Below are 19970 nucleotides of genomic sequence, written 5' to 3' on the forward strand. Positions count from 1 at the left end.
GATGAGAGAGAAACATCGATCAGCTGCCTCCTGCACATCTCCTACTGGGGATGTGCCCGCAACCCAGGTACATGCCCTTGACCGGAATCGAACCTGGGACCTTTCAGTCCCCAGGCCGACGCTCTATCCACTGAGCCAAACCGGTTTCGGCAGGTCAGTTTCTTCTAATAGTAATCCTATGAATCCTTCCTCTTTCCATGTGGAAAAGTGAATGAAGATTGTAGACAAAGAGGGAAGTTGCCTTTCCAGTAGAATTATATCCTGGGAATTAGAGTGAAACTTTCCTCTGGGGAACATTTGAACAGGGAATTGGGGTCCTGCTCTCACCATGATGGAAGTTTAAATAGAGTGGAAAGTCTTCCAGGCCTAGTCCTAGAAAAGGAGGCTATTCCACCAGGAGACAGTAGATGCTTCTCTAAAGGATTTTTTTTTCTTTCCTTTCTTTGTTATGGGTGGGGCCACAACATTAGTAACAAAGAAACAGAATTTCCAGAGGATGAGGCCCAGAAATCAGGATTTTAAAAAGATTCCCAAGTGATTCTAATGTGCAGCCAAGGTTGAGAACCACTGCTTTATTGGATCTCATTCTAGTTATTCAGTTATTGCCTGAATAACTCATTTTCTTTAATTAGTAAATTAGATAATAAAGGAGACGTTTTGGTGGCATGTCATCATCCATATACATTTATGTCTCAAAGTAATATGAAAATTTTGAAAACAAACCTAAACCAAAAAGAGGAATTAACTCTTTTTTTAAAAAAATATATTTTATTGATTTTTTACAGAGAGGAAGGGAGAGAGATAGAGAGTTAGAAACATCGATGAGAGAGAAACATTGATCAGCTGCCTCCTGCACATCTCCTACTGGGGATGTGCCCGCAACCCAGGTACATGCCCTTGACCGGAATCGAACCTGGGACCTTTCAGTCCCCAGGCCGATGCTCTATCCACCGAGCCAAACCGGTTTTGGCGAGGAATTAACTCTTGAAAATATTTGAGTATAATGAATTCTCTTATTAACATTCCTAATGAGTAGGAGAGAAAAAATAGGTATTTTTTAAAATAAGCTAATTACCTTATACATTTTACAAAATCAAGACATATATTGTATATTTAAGCAAACTGAGTGGTGGCTCTCCATCAGTTATGTGTGCTAGCAATGCTTTAGCGACACTGATTCATGAACATGTATAGAAAAAGTAAAATGTAAAACAATGTTTTTAACCCAAATGCATTATCCATGCACTAAAGAAAATAACAAAAGCCTGGCTGGTGTGGCTCAGTGGTTGAGTGTTGGCCTATGAATCAGGAGTCGCAGTTTGATTCCTGGTTAGGGCACATGCCCAAGTTGCAGGTTCAATTTCAGGTAGAGGGGCATGCAGGAGGCAGCTGATCAATGATTATTTGATGTTTCTATCTCTCTATCACCCTTCCTCTCTGAAATAAATAAAAAAGATTTTTTAAAAATCTTTAAAAAATGGTGAGGATTGTATTCTGATTGAACAATGTTTTTTGGAGGGTTAGGAGGCAAACATAATTGCAAGTGGCTCTCTGTAGTCTAGTGAATGTCATGTATATACAAAATGAATTATCAGCAATAAAATTATACTTGAGAGCACAAATTAGCATTCCTTATGTAATTAATTATTTAGAGAATTCTGGCTGAAAACCTAATAAACTCTGGAAAATGTTCTTAATTGCAGCATAACATTACTGTATCAGCAGATGAACCATTATATCACAGCATTCCCAAAAACCCTCTGATCTATGTGATGTTGAAATTCTCTTTTAACCAACAAATAATCATGCCTTAGAAAAATTGTACTTTATCCAATCAGTACAAGGGCAGAGCAAATGTCTCTTTATTGTTCAATCTATGTTTAAAGTAGGAATTGGGCAATATGGATATATAGCTAGCTTTGTTATAGTTTTGATAAGAATGAAGTTCAGCCCAGCCTATGTGGCTTAGTGGTAGAGTATTGTCCCATTAACCAGGTGATCAGGGTTCAATTCCTGGTCAGGGTCAGGGCACATGCCCAGGCTGTGGGTTCAATCCCCAGTAGGGGGAGTGCAGGAAGCAGCCAGTCAATGATTCTTTCTCATCATTAATGCTTCTCTCTCTCTCTCCGTCTCCCTTCGTCTCTGGAATCAATAAAAATACATATTTTGAAAAAGAATAAAGTTCAAATTGTTATTGGAAATTCTATGATGACTAGCACCAAGCTTCTTAATTTAGAAAGAAAAACTAAAATGGAATGTTTTAGTATCACTTGCTCAAACAGTCCTGTAAGCACGTGACCCCAGTTTGAGAACCCCTGGGATGGAGAGATGCACCTAATGACTGCTCTCTACTGCACTGGCTCTTCTCATCTGTCAAAGGGTCACCTGAGGTGCTGGCCTGTTTTCCTCATTTGTGAAATTTACCCCCAATCAAGTCCTGTGGGAGAAATGATTGAGGAGATGCAGGGAATCAACAGCTTTTTGACTTTATATAGGACGTTTTGCTACTTCATACGTCTTGATTTCTGTATTGCCTACGTTGTTTTAGTATATGGCTAAGATACACTGGATAAATAATTCTTTTTTATTTTCAAGCAATGATTGAGTTGGATGGAGATGATGTAAGAGTTTCCTCCAGAGGAAAATATGCCGAAAGGGACATTGTGCAGGTAAGAAATTTAATGAAAATAATTTCTTTTGTTCATAGCGAACAGCTCTTGTTAAATAAACAACTTTAAGTTGAAATGATGAGTGTCAGGTTGTGTTTAATTTAATTGGTGGGTTCTCTGTGAGATGCCTATTAAGTATTAGGGCCTAGAAAAAGCACCCATGCTTTCCCCTGGACTTTAGGTTCACAATATGTAAATAAATTGTCAATAAGTTATTTTATTACTATTTTATTATTACCTTCTTTATTATTACCAGAAAATAGTGAGAGTTTTAGTAAAATTAGAATCTAGAAACATAATGAACTTTTTAATAATGCTTATCTACTCATTTTTTAGTCTGCAACAAAGACTAAAAGTATTTTTAGACAGCTGATAGATATTTAGAGTAGATAAATTTAGTATAAATGAACCAAAAATGTAGATATTTTCATACTTTCTTTGTAGATTATGATTAGAAAGTGGAGAAATACATCTTAAAATTATGTATAAATATATAAATTATATGTAAGTAATATATAACCATAAATAAGTAACATGATATAATATATAACATAATAAAATATGATTCACAATTCTCTTAAAATTTTAAAAGAATACTTAACTAAAGCCTACTATTCAAGGAGTGGCTTGAATGAAAATAATTAGTAACCAATATAATTAAAATTTATAGTTGAAAACAAGGAGTTAATTCAACTAAAGTTCTGCATACGTTACAGCCTCCATATTTTTAGGGTGCCAGAAGAGAAAAAAGACTATGAAGTCTACCTTCTTAAATAGAAAAGGGAAGAAGGTGTCAGTACCATTGAAGCACATGACATGGAAGTTTGGGAGGAGCAAACAATGGACTTCAGCATTTTCTCTTAATTAATAAACTATATATTCACCCATAATACAGTCATTAAGAGAATCTAACTTAGAATTCAACAGAAATTGGTTCAAATCCTGGATTGTCCAACTATGATAACTTGGACAAGCTTTCTAAATTCAGTGTACTGGCATTGTTGTAACGATCAAATGAGAAAACATATATGAAATGCATTCCTGAAATAGTAAAATACAACAAAAAATGATTAAAATAATTTCAGGGAGAATATAACATAAAGTAATTTGTAAAAATTAATTGGCTAAATTTTAAAAAGCATTGTTCTTAGTCTGTCAGCAAAATTTAATTTTCAATGAGAAACATTTTTTAAGATAATTAAATATGACATATTTTTTAACCTAATGTTCTTAGTAGAGTAAAAAGCACACGTGCGCGCACACACACACATGAATGATGAGGTTCAAAGCAGCTAAGAAAGGGAACATGGTAATGTGGTCATCTATTTAAGAATCCCATGGTGTTTTGTTTTCATAATTAGACACATGATTATTCACCTGAACCTCATTAGCATAATTATAGGTTTAAGTAATTATACCTTATCTTAAAGCTTTCCACAATGTCTGGCTCACAGTTTCAAAAAAATTAAATTACTAAAGTGAGGTATGAATTTGAAGTCCTTTAGAATGTGTTATGTTGCTGGTTTAATGCACTTTTACAAAGTTAGCAGAGGCAACCCCGTATCTCATACTGTTATCTAAATGATGCTTATGAGAAACTTGTTATTTCTTAAGATTGTCCATATTGTTAAGGTTTTCTTTAAAAGGGCTAATATCTTATGTTGGCGACAACCAGCAGTTCTTATTATAAATATAAAACAAAAATTCCCTTGAAAGTATTTAGTCTCTCAATGGATATCCTATATTGGACAGAATATTGCTATAGGACTCAAATCTATGAAGTTATATGTGGGCACTGTGACCTTGAACAAGTCAATAAATCTCTTTAAGCTTTTGTTTCATTACCTCTAACTCTAAATTCTTTCATCTTTGCCTTTCTTATGATGTTGTGATTCTCAGAGGAAGTAAAAATCATGAAATACTTTGTTACTTATTAGTATAAGCTATATAATGTGTGTGTGTGTGTGTGTGTGTGTGTGTATACACATATATATATGCAAATAATTATGTTTCCTCTGTTTGACACTCAGAATCTTTAAGACCAGTCCACTACCATAAAATGATACTGAGATCACCAAAGGTTTTGAAGGTACCTGGGGAAATTAGCTAAACACTCAAGAGATTTTACCCCATAAAGTTGAACTGAAAGAACTGTGAGATATTACAGATTCTGAACATGAAATTAAAATGTTCCCAGACAATTAGTAGCCTCGTGAGTGATGGTGAGATCTTGGCTTACATGCCTACAGTTCAGGAGATTTGATGTGTTTTTTCAAATTTCATGCAGAAGTTTCTAAATGGTGATTGGTCTTTTAAAAATAGTAAGCAAGGTAAAAATTTATATATCTTATTGTATTTAAGAATTAGCATCTTCTCTCTCATCTTAAATAAGATTTTAAAAACATTCCAACAGTTATACAGCCTCTACCATCCACTAAAATATTTTTAGATGACTTATATTCAAGACTAGAAATTTCCTTGAGCCTTGTCCGGTTGCTCAGTGGTTAGATCTCAGTCCTCAGAGAGTCTGGGGTTTGATTCCCAGTCAAGGACACCTTGGTTGCAGGTTTGATCAGGGCTCAAGCAGTAGACAACCAATTTCTCTCTCTCTCTCTCTCTCTACTTCTCTCTCTCTCTCTCTCTCTCTCTCTCTCTCCCCTCTCTTTCCCTCCCTTCCACTCTCTCTAAAAAACAAATCAATAAAAAACATATCCGTGGGTGAGGATAAATAAGTAAATAAATTTAAAAATAGACATTTCCTTGAATAGTTGGGGATATAGGAGTTACAAGGGCACACCAAGAATAATAATGCCAGTCCTCCCATCATCAGAAAATATCAAAGCCATCATAATGCTATACACTCTGCTGGCTAAAATACTATCAGAAAATAGGGTCTATTTAGGCTCTCTTACCTTTTCACTACTTTCAAGTTTTTTACATGTTGAGGCTAATTAAGTTAATGCACAGCAAACAAAAGCCCACGTTTCTTAAATGGACAAAACCCTAAGGCTGCAAATAATAGTAGGCAGCTGAATTTCAGTAGCTAATTAGGGGTAATAGATAGGGTTTTCATTATATTGTCAAATCTTAAGTGGCACCCAACTTCATTCTAATTAATCATTTATTAAGTCCTTCATGTGCTAGGTAGGCTAAGAGCTATAGCATTACTTCACTCAGTCCTTAATTGACTTTGTGAGACAGGTACTTTGATTACCATATTTTTAAAAGAAGAAATGAAGTTTAATTCCTCTTGTTCGTAATCACAAAGCCAGTGAGAACTGGAGTCACGATTTAATCTTAAGGTGTTTAATTCTAAAATTTGTAACAAATATTCTGTATAACTTTGATTCTAAATCCTAAATCCTAAACATAGCATTTAAGAGTCTCCATGCCCTGACTCCAATCTTCCTCTTTAGCCAAACACACACACACACACACACACATACACACACTTTGTCTAAAACAAATAGGACTATTAACTATCTTTGCTTCACACATTTCTATTGTTCTTTCTCTTATTTTTTATTGTCACTTTATTGGAAAAATCTTTCTCCTCATTGGGCTGACTAGAATTCTACATTTTGAAATTTCCCAGTATACTGCCTTGTGTAATAGCCTGTCTCCACACACTTGAACTAATTTCCCCACCTTTTTTCCCTACTTTTTTCACCTATCACTTTATATCTTCATAAAAATACTGGACAGTTTTTGCCTTGTAATAATTTATAAATAAGGAAACTGAAGCCCAAGATGGGGTGTTAAACAACTTATACAAAGCTGTTTAGATCATAAATTGGTAGATCCAAATTTTCAACAAAGTTCTGATTCCAAAACCTGTGTTCTTTTTGTAATCAATACACCTACCCTGTAATGAAGATTATTAGGATCTGTTCTCCTTTTTGTATTACTATCAGGGTTAAAAGAGTAAGATTAATTTGGGTTTAAATAATGACAGATATTTATAGCTTTCTGATGTTGGGTAAATTCATTAAACTGTCTAAGTTTCAGTTTCCTCTTCTGTAGGTTCAAAATATGGATAACATGCTTATAAAAATTAAATAGTGTAAGAACTCTTAGCAGAAGGCCTCCCACTGGCCAGTTGCTCAATAAATGCATTAATATCAGTATCAGTTATTATTATTAGTTAGTATGTTGGCATAATCCAGTCAGAAGGCAATTTAGGTCACTATTTCATAGTGGCTGGATCTTGACATATGACACTGTGGTCAGCCTTATGTGTGATTATATTCATTGTCTTGCTATTCAATCTCATATGACTATGGTATAAATAGTAAGCAGGATAAGATCCTATGGTTTCTATCCTAAAACTTAAATGAGTTATTTTCTTAAATTCTATGTATTCATTTGCTTGTTGGGCTATGGATTGGCCATTGTGTATGAAGCAATGTCATTTCTCTTGGTTGCCTACAGATGCTCGCCAGCCTATCATTTCCTTAAAAATTATGTTTAAATCATATTTTCCATTAAATGGAGAATAATAACCTTGAAGACTTATACTTGAAAATCACTAATGGAGCTCTGCACAGTAGGAACAATCTAGTAAAATTGAGCAGAACAGCAACTAAAAGCCCATTTACCCAAACTAATTTAAACTTGTTTTCATAAATAGTCAAATCTGGCCATTAGAGCAGCTGTGAAAAACATTTTCCTTAGAGTGGGTGGATGCTAAGAGAAAGATGTAGAGTATCAAGGACATAGTATATTTCTATAGAACAGAATGCATTTATTGGTATTCTTCTTATGAATGTGATAAATTAGTGCAAGTGAAAATTGATTTATTCCTCTAACCCAAGCATTTTAAGGGTCCAAGTTAATTTGTGATAATAGTCAACGATCTCCATTCACAAATGTGTGAGCATTATTCTGAAGAGGAGGTCCCCAAGTATGATGATCAGAAATGAGTGATTAAAAGAGATTATAAACAGAGTGGTCTGAGATGTTAAGGGGGAAAGTTGTGACTGTAGAAGGGTTTGAGCAATAGTTTAAGTAAGAGGGCATATATTTTTCATGAAAACTGTAAGATTGAACATTAGTACCAAGTAGAGGAAATGAAGAGTGACTTGTCATTTTTCATTTCTCAGGAGAGTACTTCCTGACATGACTGAGTTGATGAATGTCTCTTTGGAAAAGGTTTAGATAATCTAGGTTATGAGTAGAAAGTTCTCAACATTTTTTTTCTACACCCAACACACATGAGACCCAACTTGCTATTACAGTGATTTTCAATCCGGGGCAGTCCCTTAATACTCAAGGCATATTTGTGCCGCCACCTAACAAGCATGTTAAATGTGATATATATGTATATATTATTATCTGTTATCTACAAAAGTATTTTTAGATAAGTATAACTGTATACATTGTGAGAACAATGATCATGGTTCTTAGTTTTGATATTCCAGAATATTGTAACATTCTTAAGAATACATTTTAATTTAATAAAAAATTTAACACATCTTATAGCATTTGCTGGAAAGGTGAAACAACAGGTGTTTGGGTGTGTGTGCAGTTTTTCAAATTATAAGAGGAAGTTTATTTAGAAAGTTACAGAGGTAGTAGAAGTAAGCCAGCTGGGCTGCGTAGGCCCAGGAAACAAGTTATAAAAGCAAAGGAAGGGCCCCTGGAGCTTAGGAGAGGGAAAGGCAAGGTAATGCAGGGGGTACCGGGGGAAGGTGAGGGGGAGAAGAAGGGGAAGAGAAAGGCCCAAGTATGTTCCAGAGACAGAGAGTGCAAACTGGGTCCTTCATCTTGAGGGTTTTTTAACAGGTGTTTTAAAATTACAAAAAGTCCGTGAATTACTATTTTAGATTACAATACTGACATTGTACTTAAATCTGAAAGAGATCAAATTAATAAGAATGTAAATGTAAAACATTTTTAAAAAACATATTTCTTTATTGATTTCAGAGAGGAAGGGAGAGGGAGAGAGAGATAGAAACATCAATGATGAGAGAGAATCATTGATCGGCTGCCTCCTGCACGCCCCCCACTGGGGATCAAGCCCGCAACCCAGGCATGTGCCCTTGGCCAGAATTGAACCTGGGACCCCTCAGTCCGCAGGCCGACGCTCCATCCACTGAGCGAAACCAGCTAGGGCATAAATATAAAACTTTTAAGAAGATAGTTTTATGTTTATATTGAACATGTAATTAAATATAAATTGATAAATAATAATGATAATAATAACTATTATATATAGTACATATTATGAGTTAAATATGGTTTTAAGCACTTTACATGGTAACTTACTTATATAATAACCTAATAAATAGGTATTACTATTATCCTCATTTTATAAAAGAGGAAACCAAGGCAAAGAGTGAAAAATAACTTGTCCAAGTTCATGCAGCTAATGAGTAGAAGAACCAGCCGCTGAACCTAGGAAATCTAATTCCAGGGTTTGTGAGAATAGTGGTGAAAAGGTAAATGAGTTTGATACCCCTGGCGTAGAAGAAAGGTAAAGAATTAAATAAAAGTACAAGGCAAACTCTAGGTAAAGGAAAGACAAGGAAGGCCAGATTTCCTTCTCCCTTAAGGCAGTATCAACTATTTCCCTAAAATGCAGGTATTAGCTACATATTTTTTTTTGGGGGGGGGGGGGGGGAATGAATCCTTTAAGAAACAGCTTAAAAGATAATTAGATGTACACTAAACCTTACTAATATTACTAAATGTTAATTTTTAAAATACTATACCTTTTAAAATAAGGATGAAGTAAATTATAGCTACAATTAGACATATTTTTTCATTAACCCTTAACTATGTTGATTCCTATTGTCTCACTTGTTTAATCATAGTTTCAGAGAGAAAATAGACCTAGCTTTTTTTTTCACCTCTTTGATTTTTTTTTTTTATTAAAAACATCAAGTTTTATCCATATAGTTAGGTAATGCAACTTCACAAAAGTTCACATCCTCCACTTCTCAGCTGAAAATGATATTCTATTAGTTGTTTCTTACCCTTACTTAGCTGCTTCCAGGGTAAGAGTAAGATCTGTCACCTTTCTAGCACATGTTTCTAAAAAGTTGAGTTTTCTTCCTCAGACAGAGAGGGGAAAATTATTGTCATATAGGTATGCTTCTGCCTACTTTTGCCCCATCCTGTATTTCAAGTTCCCACTAATGCAAACTGTGAATTTCATATTCATGTCCCTATGATTTGATGCTCTAGTTCTAATGAAAAATACTTTACTTGTGTTTAGGAGTCTTTAACGATATACATTTTTTTTTTTACTCTGCATTGGGTAGTAGTTTTGCTTTGAAATCTGAATTAGACATGGATTAACTCCATTGAACAGAAAGTGAGCCCTGAAGAGGTTCAGTGCTCCATCCTATTGGGAGTCAGGCTAGGTAGAGAACTCAGAACTGCATAACACATGTAGGTAGCAACATGATGGGCGTGTCAGGACAAGGAGACGAGTTATTGGGGGGCAGGGGACATAGAACACAAGTACACAATTTTATTGTTGTTAATCTTCACTTGAGAATATTTCTTCATTGATTTATAGAGAGTGAAAGGGAGGGAGGGAGGGAGAGAGAGAGAGAGAGAGAGAGAGAGAGAGAAAGAGAGAGAAATATGATGGGAGAAAGAGGCATCAGTTGATTGTCTCCCACACAGCCCCAACCAGGATTGAACCAAAAACCTAGATTCATGTCCTTGACCAGGAATCAAATCCACAACCCTTTGGTAATTCACTGACACTCTCACCAATGAGCCAAACCAACCTGGGCTACATCCCTTTTAGGTAAAGTTTATATTAGAAAGTTATGGTCACTGTTATAGTTGTTGGTAATGAACCAAATGTCTTTACCATGCATAGTAATTATTGTCCACCTCACCATAAGTCTGATCTTCTCTGATACTCCTACAACCAGAGACTGATTTTTTGTGTCTATTAACTACCATGCTGGAGTCTGTGAACTAACTTTCTTTCACCTCTGCTTTCTAGTTTGTGCCTTTCAGGGATTATATCGACAGAAGTGGAAACCACATACTGAGCATGGCTAGACTGGCTAAGGATGTCCTAGCTGAGATCCCTGAGCAGTTTCTCTCTTACATGAGGGCCCGAGGAATCAAGCCATCGCCGGCGCCTCCCCCGTACACCCCACCTACACACGTGTTACAAACTCAGATATGACTGTGCTCCGAAAAGTTCGTGTTAACTACGTGTCAGTTGGAACTGCTGAGTCAGGCTTGGTCCTGGTGCTCTGTAAGGAACCAGGGAATGGAACCGTTCTCCGCTTGGCTTCAGCAGTCCTGGTTAATAGGCTTTCTGGGATCCAAACTTATTCTCTTCCTAAACCAAAACTGTAAATATGGTTGTTGCATGAGCAACAGAAACATTGTTTGAATGCTTGAAGCAAAATATGGATGTCTTCTCTGAATCTTTACCTTTTTTTTTTTTTTTTTTTTTTTTGGACAGAAACGGCTAATTTCCAATGTGTCGTTGGGAAAAAGCACAAACTCTGTTTTTAACTCAAATATTGTCCTCGACTGCTGTGTGTATTGGGAAGCAGTCTCTCTGTATCAATGTTTACATGTTCCTACTTTTTAAATTTCAATACTTTTATAACTGTTCTTAAGAATAAGAGTTTTGAATATTGAATCCTTTGTCTTCTAAATTGCAATAGCTATCATTACAAGAGCAATATCTCTTTGAATGACTGTCTGGACAAATACAGTCGCAAACAAAGGAAAGGAAAGATACTTTCATATTTCTTCCGTGAGTGAGTGGTCTTACGAAGCTGCACATGCTCAGTAGTCAGTTCCTCTGCATTGGCCAAGGATGGGAGTTCAGCTCAGCAGGTGTGTATCCTGTAAGAACATGCATTTTCCCTGGAGTTTGGGTTCTAAATTTAGACTGCAGTCAGTTTATGTTTTGTGCTGCTCAGTAGACATTTTTAAAAAGTCAAAACGTTGTGAACTGTAAATGCACAGAAAATACTGTGTGTTTGTGTAAAAAGTAGCATCTTTATATTATAATGCTATTTAGAAAGACTAAAACCCAAAATATTTAACTGTGAACCATGTAGCAGAAGTTTTAAAACTTTTTATCCCATTATATCTTGTCTAGATATTTTAATTCAAAGGGATACTGTCTCTCTTTCTGGTTTCCTATCACCTTTCCACGTTGCCACACAGGGTGCACAAGCTGGAAGTTTTTTTGTGAAATTCCCAGTGAAATATACACAACCATGTGACTTAGTGCACAACACATTTGTGAAATAACCTACTCCTATATACGAATCTGCCTGTCCACAATTAATTGTGAAGAGTTTTTGCACGTACAGTTTTTACAAGAATTACAGTTTTGTGATGTTGTGTCCAAATTAAAGCATTTCTTTAGAACAAATGGCCTTAAATTCTCACAGAATTCCTGGAAATGATTGTGAATTGCCTTCAAATAATAGAAAAGTGTATTTATTTATTTTTTTCTTTTGTGTCAACAATGTAACTGCTTTATAACATTTTTCCTTACTTATATATTTACTACTTGGTTTATTTTTACTGTATGTTGTTCTCTTTGTCCCAAGTTGACCTAGGGTGACTTTTATAAGCATGAAACTATTTTACTGAAAAGAAAAATATATACATCCACATATCTAACAGTATCAATATTATATAATTATGTAATATTAAAGTGTCCATTTTTAAGTATGTATTAAAATCTTTAAAAGGATAACTATTTGCTCTGTAAATTTTATTCATAATGACATGGAGTCTGATGACCTCCTTCACTGAGCTTAAATATTTATGCCAGTATAGTTTATTAACCTACATATTTTTTATGTATCTTCATCAGTCCAAAATAACAAAAATAAATGAAATCAATATTATTTTTTTCTTTCTTTCTTGTCAAATATCAGTGATTTTTTCCTTTGAATTGATAAGCGAAAATGAAAGATGTGCCCTTTCTTACCTAAATAAATGTGCCCAGGCCTAGCAGGGGTAAATGGCTAAGCATGGGGAAATCTCAGTTACAAATCTATCTTTTGTATGGCTGTTAATAATTATCAGAAGCATAGATGATGTTAGTTCTGTGGGTAAGATTAGTAAATACCTAGTCTTGTCTTGCCATTGCCTAGAAGATGAAACCAAGACTGCATAACTAGAGCAGAGTTTGTTACCATTGTGAAAATACTGGTTATGACTCCCTAAATGTTGTGAAAGTTGCCGTTAGGGGCTGTGCAATGACAAATGCCATTGCTGTGCACCTCACTCCACCTTCCCACCCAATATTCCTTCATTGCCTGTGCTAATACCTGAAAGTTATGTAAAAACCGGCAACAATAAAAAATATATTTAAAAATGAAAAGAAAAAACTTTCATTCCACAGAATATAGGGAGGTGCTGAGATGAAAGACTTGTGACTTTTAAAAATTAGATATTTTATAAACATACTCATGTAAGAGTTTGCACCAAGTTGTTGTTGCTGCTGTTTTTCTAAATGGCTTTTCTTCATTAGATCTTTTCTTAAGCTTTCCCTTCCCTTTGACAAGGGAAGACTTGAGTACAAAACTGCTAGAAAGGGCTTCTTTGGAAGATGTGAAAGGGAAATTGAGAGAAACAGCAGTCCAAGCCTGGGCTACGTTGTCCACTGTTTTCATAGATGGTTATCCTGACAATGTTCATAACTCAGATTTCAGTCTCACAACCAGAGTAAGGACCCGCCAAGTAGAAGTGTTTTTCCAATGGAGAGTAGGGTAAATACCTATATTAAAATTATTTTTTTACATTGACGTGACTCCCAATAATTCTTTTCATACAGTAAAATGTTTTACTGTCTGAAAATGTTTGTATGTAATTTAAGAAAAAAAATGCGAACATAATAAACAGAAGTCTCCAAACAGTGTTCTAATATATATCACAGAACTCTGAACAGTTTTAAAGGAAACATCTTCAAATCTCATAAGGAAGGGTTGTTGCTTATTTCACACTTTAATAAACCACCCCTAATCCCATCACCTGGCATTGTTCTTACTTCCCGCGTCTTGGAGATGCTCTGACTACCAAAATCTGAGAGACATGGACACTGAGGTCTTATCATGGAAAGAGCAAAAACAAACTGTTCTAAAGATTTGCTCATTTAGTTTCAAGCAATAGTGGCCATGACCTCATGATTTTCTCATCACAAAGTTATTCACTAATTTAATTTCCATGAAACAGGCTGCTGAGCATTCCTAATGTATTTAGATAAGCTGATTTCATAGAGATAGGATTTGCTATTAGTCAAAGAGGTCGATATCATTGACCTTAAAAATTAGGAGGAAGGATGAAGGAAGGAATATCCTCAGGGTTGGCTTAAAAATAGCTCCTCTTTCAGAGATCTTCATCTTACAAAATAAGTTAATGGAAATTATAACACAGATTCAGTTATTTTGACAGAGAACAAGTTTGGTAACTCAACATTTCTACAAAAATAATTTTGACAAATGCTAAATAAAACACCTTTTATTTAGTTATCAATTTTATTATTAAAACATTAGAAAAAGCCTTACTGGTTTTGCTCAGTGGATAGAGCATCTCCCTGTGGACTGTAGGTTCCCGGGTTCAATTCCTGTCAAGGGCACATGCCCGGTTGCGGGAGGCAGCCGATCAATGATTCTCTCTGTCATCATTGCTGTTTCTATCTCTCTCTCTCCCTCTCCCTTCCTCTCTGAAATCAATAAAAATATATATTTTTTAAAAACTTAAAAAATATTAAAATCCGAATGTACTTAAAATTAACAAAATTGACTATCATTTCAACAATAGCAAAAGACATATTCCATAATTTGGAGATGAGCAAATTTGACATGCACTGTAGAAAATAACTCTGCACCAGAAGATTTTTAAAAAGTCAGGAGCCCAGCCCTGGTTGGGCGTCGTCCAGTGCACCTAGAGGTTGGTTGCAGGGCACATGCCTGGGTTGCGGGCTCAATCCCCAGTAGGGGCTGTGTAGGAGGCAGTTGATTTATGTTAGGCTCTTACATCAATGTTTCTCTCCATCTTTCTAAAAAATCAATAAACTTATTTTTTTAAAGTAGGGAGCTCTGATAAAACAGCAACAATCACTAAAAAACCCTTTGAATTCATTAAGAACAAACTTTCAAATCCCTAAACATTACATGGAGCTACCAAGACTGTCATTGTTGGATTAGGTCATCATATGACAGTCTAGAGAGATGAAGAATTATAGGTACTTTTAATTTTTTATTTATTTTCTGAGAACGTATAATAGTTTTAAATTAATGATTTGAAATCTAAATCCAAAGGATTATATATGTGCTGGGCATTTTTATATAGGCTGGTTATAAAACTTCTAGAAGCTTCACCAGTAGGAAGGAGCATAACTCACTTCACATGCCATAAAATGAGTCAAAAGACCTGAGCTTTCATCTTGACTAACTGATTTGGGCAAAATATTGCTTAAATACATAAACCTAATTTTCATCACTCATTTATTAGGGTGATAATTCTAAAGCTCCTTACAGCACTATCCTGTGGTTCTCTCAATAAAATTTATTTTAATTGGGGCACACTCTGAAGCTTGATGGGAGGAGATTACTTAATGAACTTAATAGACTGAGCTATTCAAGGGCCTTCTGGGAGATTGGTCAGCAAGTGAAAAATCTTAGCTTCTTATTAAAAAGGCAGGTCATTAGCTCAGTCATAACTCCAAACCAGTCATGTACTCTCACCATTTTCTTGACCTGAGAGCCAGGAGGATAGGGGGAAATGGGAGAACAACCCAGAGTTCGATTGTTTTGTGAATGTCTGAGTTTCTTTGTTATGTGCCCTCATGCCTGTGTGTGTCCCTGCTCTTATCCTCCTGTCATTTATTACTTGCTTGTTGTCTGTATCAGCAGGTCATCAGTTGAGTTATTAAAAGTGAATTGAAGGAAAGATTGATCATTAAGAATGTTACATTAGTAACTTAATATTTCAAGGTAAGCCTAAATTTCAGTGTATCCAGACTGAGAGACATCAGCAAAATCTTAAAACAGCAGCATACAATAATACTTTTCCCAGATTTATTCATCCCTCCTGTAAACCAGAACTGTGAAGAGCATGAATAGAGATTAGCAACATCTTTTTCTCCACCTTCTCTCAGGCTAATTAGCAGTGAAATGGTCAAAAGGCAGGCAGGCAGCAGGGGAGAAGAGATTAATGAAGCTTTGAGGCATCTGATAGCTATAGGTCCTGACTCAGGATAGTCTGAGAAAAAGAATTCACAAATGACAGGATCTTACATTTGAAATTGTTTTTGACCAATTATAGTAAATAAAAACAAAACTAAATGAAACAAAACACCTTTGAAACAGGATTTTGCACTACATTCTACCTTAAAAATGAAAGCAATAAGAATTTATATTTTAGGTACTGGAAGAGTGTTCTGTATTCACACCTTTGAATTGTACCTGTGCATTGTGTATTTCCAAGTAGGTTGCACATGTGTGTGTGTTGGAGGTGATTACATGCCTTCACTCACGCATGTACCTGCATAGATGTGTAAACAACAGTAAATGTGGGGACAGTAAACAAGGACAGAAGAAATGATGATGCTTACAAGCATTTACTGTCTTTCCTAGTGCTGGGTACCCATCCTGGGGGAAGTACTCAGGCCTGCAAAGAGTGTGGACAAGAGCACAGAAGGTTAGAACTTTGCAACTGCATTTGTAATAGGATGGGTTGACTTGCAAATTCTATGCTAATATTTACAATTTTTAATGTTTTGTTGCTTTTGCTTAGGAACAAGGGAAAAGGATTTGATTGATATGAATTTGGCTGTGGAGAAGAAATGTGGAGACATGTAGTTATTATATATTTGTGTTTTAGTTCAGAAATCCACCCACCAGTTGATGACTAAACTCCATTTAACTTTCTAAGAAGGAATACATAAATATTCAAAATTTTGCCTACATCTGGTCATCTATTTCCTATAACTATTTTCTAAACCATTGTAATGACTTTGGCTTAGCATTTAATCATGTACAAAGCACTGTCTCACATGAAACCTCTGTCCACACCTGTCAAAATTCTGCTCATCCACCTAGCCTCGACTCAAATGCTGCTCTCAGCAAAACTTTCCAGCACTCCCTGAATTACTTAGAATCAATGTCTCTTTTTCTCCAGCCTGTAGAAGATCCGAATAGCCATTCTTCCTCCCTACTGGTAGACCATGTTTGCAGTGGGGAGGTCTTACTGCTATAACATTCTATTCCCTTCTATAATGAAAATTCCCTAAAGACAAATAATATATTTTTGTGGGAAGAGGACGTAAGGAGACTGAAGTGTCAAGAAAAGAAATTGACTAACGGGTATCTGATTTGAGGAATAGTAGAGTCAAGGTTCAAAATTCATTTATCCATTCATTCAAATATTTATTGAGTTTCATGCTACTGAAATGGTGAAATATAGCACAGGAAAAACTAAGGCCTTACATAGGTACAATATCACCTGACATCAAAAAATATGAACGAGAATTCATTTGCATTTTCTTCCTTCTTAGTTTATAAGCAAACATGGAACATTTCAAGATCTGCTCTCTGTTCATCTGTCTAGCCCTTATAATTTTATCTCTCTCAGCTTTGATACATGCTTCAGCCACACTGAACTACTAGCTGTGTCTCAAGGGGTCATGGTATCTTTTATTTGTAGGTTCATTCACATCCACCACTCTCCATCATTTCCTTGAGGATGTTCCCCTGAGCCTGTCAGACTGGTACAGATGTCCTTTGTGTATGCTCCTACAGGACCCAATGCTCAGACTCCTACTCACAACCGTGTTTGGACAGAATATTTCTCATTTACAGGCCTGCTTCCCTCACCATAGTGAGCCTCCTGAGGTCAGAGCCTACATCTCTGTGTTGATTTTCCATAGCCAGCACAGGGCCTGATACACATTCAGGACTCAATAAATACACATTAAACCAAATTAAAGTCCAGTGAGTTGACATTACAAAAATAGTCAAGAATCTTGAGCATACACTATAACTTGAAAGAAAATTTTTAATTCCACCCACTCTACTACCTTTTTTAGAAGAAGCATGAAGCTCAAAAGAGTTTTCACACTGTTCTGATCCCGTTTTGATGGAATCTGTTTTGTAAATAGCTTCACAGACTGTGTCGTTTTCCTCTCTTAAAATGGAAATCATTCCTTGAATCTCAATGTCAAGCAGCAAGCCAATAGAAAGATACTATTTTCATATAGATTAAAAATAATAGCTCTGAGAGCCCTGGGCTGTTCACAGTGGTTGATGTTTCCTCACCCTTTGGTTCAAATAAACTTCAAAATGAAGCCTTGAGCCTCCCAGCCACCAGTCAAACCCAGTTTCTTGGAATTGCATCTGCTCTGTTCTGTGCCTAAGCTTCCCCTCTCCCCACCCCACCCATTTTAGGGCAGCAACATCAAAGACCAACCAAACATTTCAGTGTCTTCAGTACATTTTTGTTTGTTCGTCATCTGATGTCATTGCTTTGGTTACTGTTTCCTAAATACTTTAATAAACTCTCAAGAAACCACCTTCCCATAACATTACAATATTCTCATGCCTATTTAAGAATTGAATTTGCAATAACCCATATTCTACCGAATACTGGGAAAAACTAACATGTAAATATGGTATGTAGATGTATTTTATGTAATTTCAAAGGGGAAAAAAACAGGGTTAGTTATAAAGCTACAAGGAAACATATTCTGTATCAATATGCAAAATTTTTTAAAAGTTAGAATTCTTCAACTGAAGAATGGCTTGACCTAGAGATACAAATCTTCTACTGGGCCTATTTAGCAATAGAGCTGGATGACCCCTTGGAGAAAGTTTTTAGCAATACATTTTTATAAGATAACCTTAAAGCTTTAAGCCAAGCAATGTTGCTTTGTTAGTATTTCCCTCAAGTCATGCTTCTTCTAAAAATGCTTATATATACACAAAATAGCCATATTTGCATATACTTTAAATATACACTATGTATAAATTTATATATAAATATATTTATAAGTGTAACAGTGAGGCAAAAGTAGGTTTACAGTTGTTCATATGGAAAATAATACAATAATTAATAATAATAACACAATAATAAATTGTGCTTCACATAATCACAACTGTAAACCTATGTTTACCCCACTCTGTATATATAATATTGTATACAAAGTACAATGAAGAAAATAAACTGAGTGATATAATTAAAAGTGTTTGGGGGCTTATATTAGACTGAAATCTTAAAGCAAAGACTCGCCTCCAAGATATAGGAGAAAAGAACATTTCATGAAGAAGAAACAGCTAGCAAAAAGGCTCTGAGGAGGAAACTATTTGTCATGGAAGAAAACCAGAAAGAAGAGCCACTCTGGTGACAGCCTAGTGAGCAAGGGCAGGGATGGTACAGAACGAGGTGGGGAAGGAGGGCAGGGTCACTAATTCCCCACGGGTCTCAGATTGATCAAACACACTGAGATGTTCGGGTGATTCGATGACACACTCATCATAACTTCTCTTTGATCCTTTACCAAACCACATCTCTGAAGTTCAACTTTATTCACAGGTCCTGCTATCTCTCTGCAGGTAATGTGGTTTCCTACTGTAGCCAATTAATGGAACTGTCATATGCCAAAGCTGCTCTGTGTCCTACTGCAGAGTGGATGGAAATGCCCCTTTCCCTTTCTGTGATGTAGTCTATTAAATTGAACTACATTCCCTATTGTCTCAAAACCTGCTCTTTTGTGGGTCTCTTGGTGTAAGTCAAATGATCTTATTGAAAAAATTTCATCCAACAAATACCTATTTAAGTGCCTAAAACAGTGTAGGGCAAAAGTAGGTTTCTAGTTGTGGGTACACAAAACACAGAGTTTATTCTTTTATATTATTATTGATTAATTATTGTATTATTTTCCATAGGAACAACTATAAACCTACTTTTGCCCTACCCTGTATATACATGAAAAAAGCCACTGGGCGTGAATCAAATATGGGAGTGGAAGAAGCAATGAATGCGTAGCAACATTCACCAGGTTGGAGTCAGAAGCATGGGTCCCTCTGCTAACATTGTTACTTGATACATCTGGTTATTCAGGGCTCTTTAGTTCTTCACAATGAATTTCCTCAAGAGGATGCCAGTTTAGTGATTCAGTCCCTCCATTCGTCAGATAACCTTAGACTTTTTGACCCAGTGGTAGACCTTGCCTAGGTTTCATCTGATATTCTTACCTTATTCTATTCATTAAAGGTCTCAAAGGTTGATTTTGACACATAATACACAACAAAACATGACAATATTATAAAACTGATTAGAGTGATACTAGTA

General features: G+C 35.6%; 1 protein-coding gene across 3 annotated transcripts in view; it reads left to right on the forward strand.

Annotated features, from left to right (window-relative positions):
* The window catches only part of CPNE8 (copine 8), a 199647-nt gene extending 186662 nt beyond the window's left edge, over positions 1-12985 (forward strand). For 2 of the 3 annotated variants that reach the window (XM_070410448.1, XM_070410449.1), the window contains 2 exons: positions 2596-2669; positions 10636-12985. In XM_070410448.1, coding sequence (XP_070266549.1) covers positions 2596-2669; positions 10636-10824 — 263 coding nt within the window. In that variant the 3' untranslated portion in view covers positions 10825-12985. Of the gene's footprint in view, positions 1-2595; positions 2670-3385; positions 3546-10635 lie in introns of those variants that run through there. The other variant, XM_070410447.1, reaches the window with a different exon arrangement.
* The last annotated feature ends 6985 nt before the right edge of the window (positions 12986-19970 follow it).

The sequence above is a fragment of the Myotis yumanensis genome, unplaced genomic scaffold (genome assembly GCF_028538775.1).
Source record: "Myotis yumanensis isolate MYYU_CA2020_CCGP unplaced genomic scaffold, mMyoYum1.0.hap1 SCAF_3, whole genome shotgun sequence".
Taxonomy (NCBI): Eukaryota; Metazoa; Chordata; class Mammalia; order Chiroptera; family Vespertilionidae; genus Myotis; species Myotis yumanensis.